The sequence below is a fragment of the Ictidomys tridecemlineatus genome, chromosome 6, assembly GCF_052094955.1.
Source record: "Ictidomys tridecemlineatus isolate mIctTri1 chromosome 6, mIctTri1.hap1, whole genome shotgun sequence".
NCBI lineage: Eukaryota > Metazoa > Chordata > Mammalia > Rodentia > Sciuridae > Ictidomys > Ictidomys tridecemlineatus.
In genome coordinates, this window is record NC_135482.1 from 4,022,435 (window position 1) to 4,033,060 (window position 10,626).

The window sequence follows — 10,626 nt, forward strand, 5'->3', positions numbered from 1 at the left end:
GGCGTCCTTCAGCAGGCCACCCCATGCTCAGCCCGGGGGGACGGAGAAGAGCTGTCCGGACCTCCTCCCAGGCTTCAGCAGCTCCAGGCCTGTCCCGGGCTGTCCATCAGGATGGACAGAGACCGGAACTGGATGGACGGGGCCTTGGGCCGGGAGTGCCCTGCAGCAGGGGAGGGCTGAGGACCAGGAGCCTGGGGGGAGAGGGGGCAGAGAGGAGCCCGGGGTGGGCAGACAAGTTTATTCCTCCCCTCCCTGTCCGGCAGCCACCCAGGGGGCCTGGCGGTGGCCCCAGTGTGGGCAGGGTGGGTCTGCTGCACCCTGGCACTCAGGGTGGGCGGGGCAGCCACCGTGTCCTCCCTGGGCAAGGCCGGCTGGGCACCTGGGTGGCGCCCACTGGGACGCCCCCGTGGACCTGGCAGAGCGGCAGGAAGGCTTTCCCGCAGACCAGGGGATAAAGTGACTGAGGCAGTGACAAGGTCGAAAGGGGCTAGTGAGGCTGGGGCGGAAAGTCTCTCAGGTCCCCCGGACACGGACACGCAGTGCTGGCCTCACACCACGCTCTGCCGGCCCCCCGCCCCCTCGAAGCCGGACACCCCCGAGCCGCCGCCCCGGCCAAAGTCAATGAAAATCCCTTCGGAGTCGGAGTCTGCGGACTCCAGCGTCTGGTCCACCAGGGTCTCGGGGCTGGAGGAGGGTGGGGAGCCGCGGGCAGGGCCCGGCGCCGGCGGCTGGGCCGGGGGGTACAGTCTGCTGGCACAGGGACCCAAGTGGGGCGACGGGGAGGCCCTGAAGGTGCCCGTGGGGCCCTGGCCAGGGGAGCCGGTGAAGCCCTGGGGCTCGGGGCAGGACGTCATCTCCGACACCGAGTGCCTGCGGATGCCCGGGCCGGCGGCCGCCGCACCCTCCGCCTCGTGCTCGGCCACAGGGTTCAGCAGCGGCGTGTTGTAGCTCTTGGAGCGCACCACGGGGTTCTTGGCCAGGACGTCCCCGGAGCGGGAGCGCAGCAGGCGCTTCTCTGGAGGGAGACACAGGGTTTCAGGCCTCGTGGCCCCTGGCCTTTGCCCCCAGCACCTGGACCCCACGTGCTCTAGGGCCCTTCTGCTGGGCAGACGCTGCCAGCCCAGCACTAACCCTGCAGGAAGGGCCACGTGGGCTCCGGCCACGCTTCTCAGTCCCCCGTGCCAGGAGGGGTGTGGGACACCTGTGTTCCCAGCCTCAGCCTGAGCAGTCAGCAGCACCTCCAGCAAGCTGCCCAGCTGCAGGCCTTCACCTGGACTGTGACGGTGTCAAGAACCTGCCAGACAGTGACCTTGGGCCTTGGCCTCGCCACCGTCCAAGTCTAGAATCTTAGGTGCCAGTGCATTCCTGGGCCACCTGGCTCCCGCCCACCCGAGGCTGGCATGCCGGGGCAGGGGAGGACAAGCGCACGCAGTCACAGGGTGGCTGGAGCTGTGACGAAGGCCCTGCCAGGGGGTCAGGCTGTTTGGAGCTGGGGAAAGCCTGTCACAGATGGCCGCTGCGGACCACCGTGTGCTGGGCAGCAGACTGGATGGGGCGAGGGCAAAGGGGGACAACTTGGCCTTCTGTGCACAAGGCGGGCAGGGGAGGGAAGGTCTCATCCTGCCGTCCCCTCGTGACCACCAGGTGCAGGGCTGAGTGGTCCGGGGCCTTGCCTGGACACGGAGGCTGAAGGACCCTCCTCAGCAGGGCTGGGGTCCCCCTGTCCAGGCTCCAGGCAGTGCCTAGTGCTGTCTCTGCCTGAGTGAGATGCAGCTGGCCATGGGCATGGGGCTGCCACTCTAGATGTGAGGGGAGTCCAAAGTGGCCCTTGTACCACTACTGTCCCCTCAGCCCAGGACACTTGCCACCTATCAGCCCAGAGTCTCTGTGGGGACTCACTGGTCTCCCTTTCCCGCTGGATCAGAGCCCATGAGGGTGGGGCCGGGCCATGGACTGAAAGGACCAGGGCAGCACGGTGGCCGGCTCCTGCTGCCTGCCAGGTGGCCCCAGCTCCCCTCCCCCCCAACCAAATACCTGCCCAGGGCTCGCCCAGCTCCAGGCATGTGCTCTGGGCTGACGCCTGGCGGCCTCCCATCCCAAGACAGCGTGGGTGGGCCCTGGGGTTCTGCGGGGATCCCTGCCCCTGCCTGGTGCCACTCCCACCCCCGGGTCTCTGTGTGTCCCCGTCCCACACGGCAGGGCCAACAGGGCTATGGCCCTGGACTTCCTGTCTGTCCACAGGAGAACGGGGGCAGTGGTCACCCCAGCCCCAGCCCAGGGCCCAGGTGACCCCTACCCAGGATGCAGGAGTGGGAGGAGGGGCCCTCGCTGGAGAAGAGGCCACAGGTGCCCAGGTACGGTGACACCACCTTCTGGATCAGCGCCTCCAGACGCAGGTAGTCCTCCGTGACGCCCCTGGGCTCATGCACCCCCTGCAAGAGAGTGAAGGTCACACAGGAACAGGCAGCGAGCACCTGATGCCCAGTCTCTGCCTGCGGAGGGTGGCGGGGGACGAGCTGCGGGTTCACACCGTTCTGCTGCCCCGGCACAGGCAGCGAGCGGACACACTCAGACCCCATCCCTGGGGCCCAGGGAAGGTGTGATCCTGGGGGCTCAGGGACACACAGCAGAGGCCCTCCACACATGCTGGCCAGCAGCTATGACCTCAGATCCACCCAAGGCTAGAAACAGCAGGGGCCAGGTTCAGTTGGGGACCAAGACAAGGCTGGTGACAAGTTCAGCAAGAGACTAGGACAAGGTCTCTCAAGGTGAGAGGAGAGGCGACAGGCGGGGCAAGGCAGAGGCCTGTGGGAGGGGTGGCCCTGGGGGAGGTGGGGACCATCTGAGGGCTGCAGGAGGCGTGGCGGCCACCAGGGGGCAGCGCCGCCCAGGCCATGGCCGCCTCCCTCCCTGGAGTTCCCTGGGGCATCTACAGCCCAGCCCTGTGCTGCCTGCTGCTCCCAGCACCACAGAAGGTGGCCCTCACACCTGCCCTGCGGGGCCTGACCCCCTTTTCCATCACAGAGACGAGGAACAGGCCCAGAGAGGTCCTGGGAGCTCCCAGCCCGACAGCTAGAAGCGCCAACCATGGTGGGCATCCAGCTCGGCAGCCAGGACAACCTCAGGCCTCCGGCCCAGCGCCACTCTCGACCCTACCAACCTCACCTTCCAGCCCCTGCCCCCAGGCCGACCGACAGACCCTAACTTTAAAGGGACTCCATGCGCCCGGGGGGTTGAGAACAAGGAGCAGGGGTTGGCAGCCCAAGAGCAGCGTGAGGTCAGGCTTGCGGGCAAGGCTCTTTCCCTGCCTGTGAGGTGGGCTGCCAGTGCCTGCTGCCTCCCGTGGTGATGGCAGGCCGTGGGGAGCGCCAGGCCCAGCTGCCCGGCGCCGCCCTCTGGACAGGGTCCCGCCCTGCTGCGGGCCAGGCCGTGCTGGCTGGTGAGCTCCAACGGGAGGACGCTGAGGTCCCTGCCCGTGTGTGGGCCCCCAGCACAGGAGGTAAGCACAGCGTCCGCCCAGGAGGACAGCCCTGGCCCACTCCCTCCCGGGCACCTGCAGCCTCTCCTGGCCTCGTCTGTCCGTCCCTCACAGATTCCCTCTCCCCAGTCACAGGTCCGGAACCCTGGCCTTCAGCTCCACCTCTGGTGCCCCCACGGCCTGTGCCCACCAGGCCCCACCCAGTGGCCCGGCTGCGGCCCCGCTACCCACCTGCAGCACCAGCAGCATCTGCACAATGGCGGGCGGCACGCGGGCATGGGCACGGGCCAGTGCGTCCTCCAGCTTCACGCTGAGAGTGATGGTGTTCCGGAACAGCAGCAGGGCCAGCTGGCGCACAGAGGGCTCCTTGCCCTGCGGACAGGGCGCTGCACCCATCTGCCGCCAAGAGGCCTCCACCCCGCCCACCCCGGTTACAGGTCAGGACACGGGAACGGGCCACTGACCCTCAGGGCCCCTGTACCTCCTGTCCTCCCAGAAGACCCCTCCCACAGAGCCCAGGGCCCTCCCGGCTCCCCTGGCAGGGACAGTCCTGCACTCGGGGCCAGGTGCCTGCTGCTCAGCTCTGCAGGGCTCGGAGGGTCCTCCTGATCTGCCTCTCCGGGGCCGGTCCCGAGAAGCGTAGGAAGGCCAGGGCAGGAGCGCGTCACCACCCTGTCCCTCGTGGCAGGGCACCTGCACTGGGTAGAAGATGGCCTGCAGCGTGGGCAGCACGTCACTGAAGAAGAAGTCCCAGGTCTCTGCCAGGGAGTCCAGCAGCTTCTGTCCTGTGGGCACAAGGAGCTGTCACTGCCTGCCCTGGACAGACGCCAGTGGATCCTTCTGCCCACCCAGCGTGAGGAGCTGAGGGCCCAAGCCAAGCCCTGGGGCTGCCTGCCCAGGTGACACCGCCTGCCCTCTGTGCCCAGGCTGCCACCTACAAAACAGGAGCACGACAGGCCAGAGCCAGTGGGACCCCATGAGACTAAGCCCAGGAGCTCAGCACACAGTCCAGTGCCAGGCGGCCAGTCCTGTGCCCGCCACACAGGTGTGCCCGCGGGAGCTGCAGCTCAGGCTCCCCACCCCCGCAAGACCCTGCCAGGCGGGTGAGGAGTTGTCCTCTTGCCAGCCGAACGCGTGCCCAAGCCAGGCCCGATGCTGGACATCAGGACCCATTAATGGCAGGGAGCTGGGCCCAGAAGACACTGGACATTAATGGTCAGTGACCTGGGCTGCAGTGTCAGGTCTCCCCGCAGGGCCTGGCCATGCTGCCCATCTGCTTGTGAAGCCAGAAAGCCCACTTCACCAGGGGGAGCGTGCCCAGGTCAGCAGGGAGGGCTCCTGAGGAGGTGACATCCACACCAGGTTCAGGGGGTCGCTGCCAAAGAAGGGGGCGATCTTGGTACATGAACACCCAAAGCAGGTGTGTGTGAGCAGGCATTCCCGCAAGCTCTGTGGGCATTTTGCTGGCCTGGGGCAGAGTGGCACTGTCCAGCGGGTTGGGTGGCTCTCCAGGAACAGGGCAGCTGAGGTGCCCCAAGCTGGCTCTGGGCGCCTACAGAAGACACAGCTTGCAGGGCGCTGGCCTCTGGGCCTGGAGTCAGCAGACAGCTGGGCCCTGGGCTGTGGGGTGCAGGAAGGAGCAGGCCCCAGCATGTGTCCCCGCCCCTGCTGCTTGGAGGGACTCTGTGTTTGGGTCTAAGTGAAGGGGGGCGAGCCCCTGAACGTGGCCAGCCTCCTCCCAGGCCACACTGCCAGGCGGCCCAGCTCTGGGTTTCCATGGGAACGCGGTGGCCAGCCAAGGGCCTTCGTCCGGCTCGCCTTACTTTCCTGGGGCCCTGTACCCTCACCCCGAGCCCCCAGGACCGGGTAGGTGCAGGGCACCAAGGGCAGCCCCATGAGCAGGCCCTGCCTCCCGAGTGGCTGCCCGCTGCTCTCTAGGAGGCCAGCTCTCACCTCCTGGGTGGCCCGTACCTGGCTGCCAGGGCCAGGCGGCCAGCAGGGAGGCCAGGATGGGCGGATGCCTGCTCCGCAGCAGAGCTCTGCCCACACACAAAGTCCCTCAGTTCCCTGTGTCGTGCAGGAAGAAAGGCCGCTCAGTCCCCGGGGCTGGCCGTGGGGCAGCCCTGGGCGCCGGCCAGGCCAGTATTCCGCTGAGCTCAGGCCATTCTCCAGCCCACGGGGCGGAAACGCTGCGGAAAGCAGATGTTGTAAAACACAGAACCCAGGCCCCCGCCAGGCCGCAGGCTGACAGCCCGGGAGGGGAGCCTTGTCCTGGGCCAGGATCACACTGGGGCTGCCGCTGAGTGGGGCACCTGGGGGCTGTGGGGCGGTCAGGGGCTGCTCTGCGCCTTGCTGTGTGGCCCAGGAAGCTCCTCAGCAGCCCTCAGGGGTGCCCTCTGTGCAGTGGGCTGAAGAACACCCCATGGGGTCGCGGGGACAGGCAGCTGAGCGTCTGCTCTGGCAAGACCCCAGGATCCGGGGTCAGCAGTGCAGGGAGGGCTGTTGGGCCCAGGGGCAGCCAGGCTCCATGAGGGCTGCCACCCGGGTAGGTCCTTCCTCAGCTCAAGGGTGCTGAGAGCCATCGTGCAGCCCAGGGACAGGAGTGAACCTGGCCGGTCCAGCTCAGGGCTCCCAGCCACACCCTGGAGACCACAGGGATGATGAAGGCCAGAGGGCAGTGACCAGAGAGCAGCAGGACGCAGGGACAGGGACGCCTGGCGGGGTGTGGCCAGAGCCCAGGAGCATGGCCAAGGATGCGGGGCTGCTGGTGGCGCCCTGTGGGCACAAGGCCTCCCGGGGCTCCTGCTGGACAGCCTGGGCCTCGGCCACCTCCCATCCTGGGAAGCAGCCCTCGGCCTCCACCTCTCCTCTCTTTCCTTATCCAGGAAGGCCCTGCTTGGCTGGCGTCCAGGGCCTGCTGGAGGCCAGAGAAGGGCTGCCCCGTCCCTGCCGGCCTCCTCCTGCACAGCCCAGCTGGGGCCTGGCCGGCGGCCACTCCTCTGGGGAAACCCGGGCGGGAGCAGGACAGGGCGGCAGGGCAGACGTCCTCCTAAACTGGCCATACGCGAGGCCCTTAGAGGCCGACCGCTGAGTGCAGCCCGGCCAAAGGACAGCGGCCTTCCTTCCCCAGGCCACCTCCCCCTTATGTCCACCACACTGGACCCTACCAACTTTCCGCCTCTCTGTCCCCAGCTGTGAGTCCCTGCAGGGCAGGCCCTGCATCCCTCCACCTCCAGGTCCCCAGAGACCTCCAGGGCTGACATGCAGGGAGCACCAGGAGGAGCCCTGGGGAGCTGGTCCACCTACAGCGCTAGAGGGGGCACCCAGACTGGGCAGGACGTGTGCGCCTGTGGGACCTGGGAGCTGACAGCCAGGTGGTGACTCCCAGCCCAGAACTTGCTGCTGTCCCCGGTGCCCAGGGAGGTTGGATACGGCCTCCTAGGCTGCCTGTCAATTCCGTCAGCCACCAAGTGCCCGCTGGGAGGCCTGGAGGACACAGGAGGTGGGGACCGAGCTCCGCCAGGCCACGCGGAGCCTCCCTTCTCTGAGGCGCCCTGGCTGCCCCGGCTGGGCTTGCCCCGTGCTCCCAGCTCAGCCACAGACGCTGCCTGCTCAGGAAGCCACCCGACCCCCAGTGGCCAGGGCGAGCTGTGAGTCTGCTGGGCTGGCAGGTGTGCGGGGCGCACCTGGCAGAGCGGAGACTGGTGTTGCAGGTGCTCCACAAGCCCCGGAGCCTGAACCAGCACACGGGCGAGCAGGACTCTGCAGGGGGCTCTTCCCGCCACTGCCCTGCCCCATGCCACACCTGCCGAACGGCGCTGGCACCTGGGCTACTGCCTGAGGCCCTTGGATGCCAGAGGTCAAGGCCACAGTCTCCTGCCAGGCCAGAAAGAGAGGCCACTGGGACTGTCACCACCCCTCTCTGCAGTGTGGCCACAGACAGCCTATCACCACGGCACTGTCCCCATTTGGGAACAAGGACCTGAAGTCTCCACGAGGTGGGAATGAGCTTTGAGAAAGCTCATCTGACCACCCTCGCGACGCTCAGTCCGCAGCTCCTGGCCCTGGCCCTGGCCCTTCAGCTTCTGTCTGAGCCGGCTCCCCTCCAGCCGCCAAGTCCCCGCGCAGTTGCTCCCAGGACCCAGGACAGGCTCTACGCGGCAGCAAGTCCCCGAGGGCAGCGAGGAGAGGCAGGGCCTTCCCTGGCGGCCAGGTCCTCCTAGCTGCGTGTGTGAGGGTGGGACGCTCTCCCTGAGGTCCGCTGCCTGGGGCCACTCTGTCCCCCAAGCCCTCTGACCAGAGCGCGACTCCTCCAGCCCACAGCCCTGGGGACCAGGCAGAGCCCAGCAGGCCATGACCCCGGCGTGCACACGGGCCAGGCCACTGTCCCATGGTCCCAGCAGGCCAGCCGCAGGTAGTTAGGTCCCTGCTGAGGGGCCACCACTCACCCTCGTAGAAGCGGATCTTGTCCCGGAGGATCACCATGCCCTGAGTCAGCAGCTGGTTCTGGAAGCAAGCAGAGGGTCGTCACTGTCGCGGTGTGCCCTGGGGTGACCTCACAGGCCACCAACAAGCAGCTGGGCCTCAGGGGCAGCGACTGCCCCGGGCCCCCCACCCACCAGGCAGAGCCTGCGCCTCAGGGGGTCACGAGGCAGGAGGTGGCGGCAGGGACGCCCTCCAACACGCAGGCTGACCTGGAGCCTCTGGGCTGGGCTGGGCTGGGCAGGCCCCTGCGCACCCCTTCCTGACGCCTGGCTCCTGGCCACACTCGGGGACCCAGGCACAAGGCAGGTGGCTCGGCCAAGAGCAAGGTCTCTATGCACCTTCCCAGAGCCGAGGCGGGACGGCCCAGCCCACCCATGATGCTGCTTGCGTCCCTACGAGGAGCGGTGTCCCCAGAAGGAGGCGGAGCACGGCTCATGGGGACAGAGAGGACTTCAAAACCAGGATGTGGACAGGAAGCGGCCAGAGAGCGCCCGTGGCCCCCTGCACGGATGTGACCTGTGCAGAAGAGGCAGGTGCAGGGCCTGGGGGGGGGGGGGCTGGGGGGCTGGGCTGGGCCACTGCTCCTGAGGCCGGGAGATGGCTCCACCTCGTGGTGACGTCAGCAGGACTCTGCCGACACGCCAGCACCCCTGGATCTGTGCTCGTCTCCGTGAACGGCGAGGGGTGGCCGGAGACAATCCCCGTGAGGCTGCCACGTGATAGCTTTAAAAAGCCCTAAGACCCCATGAGCGGGACCACTGCCTGTCCCCGTCCTGGGCTGGTGCTTGCGGGGCCTGTGGGGGGGCCTGGCTGAGCTCAGAGCACCGTGCGATGCCCTTGGCCCTCCTGGCTGCGTGATCTCGGGTCAGTGCAGCCGCCTCTGGAGCCCCTGGCTCCTGAGGGCTCGGGCCTGCGGCTGGCCAGCCACATGGGGGCTGAGGCTGGGAGAGGCCTCAGGCCTGGGGCTGCCCAGGTGGCCCAAATACCACATCTGGGGTCCTGCACTGGTCGCTGGGTGGGGGTGGACCATCACCAGCACCAAGTCCTCTTGGTGTCAGGGACGTCACTACGACTCACCTGCGTCTTTCTTAAGCACCACCACACCCCACACTGGCTGGACAGGGACACCAAGCCACGCGAAGCAAGTCCGTGTACTCCCCTCGCAGGCTGCGGCGCAGCCGGAGCCACACCCAGCATCAGCAGGTGACCCCGTCCTCCCTGGCCAGCAAGCGCCACCCACCTGCAGGTACTCCGTGAAGAAGGGCCCGAGCTCCGTCTTCAGCAGCTGCCTGTGGGCAGGAGGGCAGACGAGGGTGAGCAGGAGACCACACGGGGACCAGAGAGGGGGACCGGGGCCGAGGCCACCCGGGCAGCAGGAGACCGACCTGCAGCTCACAGCATGGGGGTGGGCGCGTGGGCCGCCAGCTCGGCAGGCCTGGGCCTGCTGCTTGTTCCGGGCTCCCGGGACCCCTGTGCGTCAAGCACACCGCCCGAGCAGCCTCACAGAGGGGTGCTGCAGGGTCCCCAGGACAGCGAGGACCCATCTCCCTCACTGCCTCAAGCAGACACGTGGCAGGGCTGGACCCCACCACCCGGCTCGGGGCCCTCCACCCTGCCCAGGCCCCGGAGCTGACAGCATGCAACTCCCGAGCGTCCTCTCCTTTACTCCAGAGCAGCTTGCTCAGTCTTCAGGGACCCATGGCAGGCGCTGACCGGGGTCCCCTTTTTGCAGGAGAGGCAGAAGCTCAGAGAGGTCAAGTGTCTGGTCCAAGGCCACACTGCACATGGCAGCATGAGGATCTGACACTCGTCTTTCACTCCCACCGAACACCTCCAGGGTCTGAATGATGTCACTGCACCCTCCACAGGCTGAGAACACGGGCACCAGCTCATCCTCACCAACAGTCTTTTATGTTCTGAGCCAAACTGATCAGAAACCGCAATTTAAAAAGCTGCTTTAGAGAGACTTTTCGACCAATCCTGAGCTGGGCACAGTGGCACCCGCCAGGAATCCCAGCGACGCGGGAGGCCGAGGCAAGAGGACCGCAGCCACGGGCGATTAGCAGAACCCTGTCTCAAAGTAAACAGGGCAGGGGCTCCATCTCCAGCACCAAAAATAAACAAATAAACAAAATAAGCCGGTTCTGAATCCCAGGCCCCATTCCACACGGTGCTGACACGTGAGTTCCAGTCCCAACAGCTCAGTCCAAGTTTCCGTTCCCTTGGCATTAGCTGAGCAACTACATAAAGCACAGCAGCTCCGCCAGTTCCCAGGCACCGATCACATGCAGATGACGGATGCACCACATGATCAGTGACCAGCAATGTCACTTCTTTCAGAGTCACTGATTGGTCCCCGAGCCTCCAGCATCCAGCTGGAGCCCAGTGAAGCATGCAGCTGGGCTGTCCACTTGGCTGCCTGTGGTGAACCCAGGTGGTGTTTACAAAACGGGCAAGAGAAAGAGGGTCAGCCAAGAAGGTGCGGCAGGCCCGAGGTTCCCGCCTCACGGGGGGGGGGGGGGGGGGGGGGGGGGGGGGTGTGTGTGAAGTTCCCCAGACTCACCGCCAGTTGAGGGCGCGGTGGAAGCACACTCACCCACCACCCGCATCCTGGCCCACCCAGGCGTGCCGGAAACCCCCCTCAGCCACAGCCGAGCGAAACC

The 10,626-nt window shown here is 67.1% G+C and overlaps 2 protein-coding genes across 2 annotated transcripts in view; one reads left to right on the forward strand and one right to left on the reverse strand.

The window, feature by feature from the left end:
- Nucleotides 1-224: 224 nt before the first annotated feature.
- Prr5 (proline rich 5) lies at nucleotides 225-9,337 on the reverse strand. Its single transcript, XM_078052559.1, has 6 exons — nucleotides 9,204-9,337; nucleotides 7,927-7,984; nucleotides 4,172-4,263; nucleotides 3,710-3,850; nucleotides 2,297-2,432; nucleotides 225-1,015 (listed from the first exon to the last, which is right to left on the reverse strand). The coding sequence occupies exons 2-6, from the start codon at nucleotides 7,961-7,963 to the stop codon at nucleotides 549-551; spliced, it is 873 nt and encodes a 290-aa protein (XP_077908685.1). The 5' UTR covers nucleotides 7,964-7,984; nucleotides 9,204-9,337; the 3' UTR covers nucleotides 225-548.
- Parvb (parvin beta) overlaps nucleotides 8,561-10,626 on the forward strand; it is a 25,330-nt gene continuing 23,264 nt past the window's right edge. The window contains exons 1-2 of the mRNA XM_078052449.1: nucleotides 8,561-8,666; nucleotides 9,057-9,209. Of these exons, the coding sequence (XP_077908575.1) occupies nucleotides 8,561-8,666; nucleotides 9,057-9,209 (259 nt within the window). The remainder of the gene's footprint in view (nucleotides 8,667-9,056; nucleotides 9,210-10,626) is intronic.

Coding starts and splice junctions, on each gene's coding strand:
- Prr5 (XM_078052559.1), bottom strand. CDS start 7,963: ATGGTGATCCTCCGGGACAAGATCCGCTTCTACGAGG. Junction 3,851..4,171: donor CCATCTTCTACCCAGTGCAG/GTGCCCTGCCAC, acceptor CCCTGTCCGCAG/GGCAAGGAGCCCTCTGTGCG. Junction 2,433..3,709: donor AGATGCTGCTGGTGCTGCAG/GTGGGTAGCGGG, acceptor ACTCTCTTGCAG/GGGGTGCATGAGCCCAGGGG.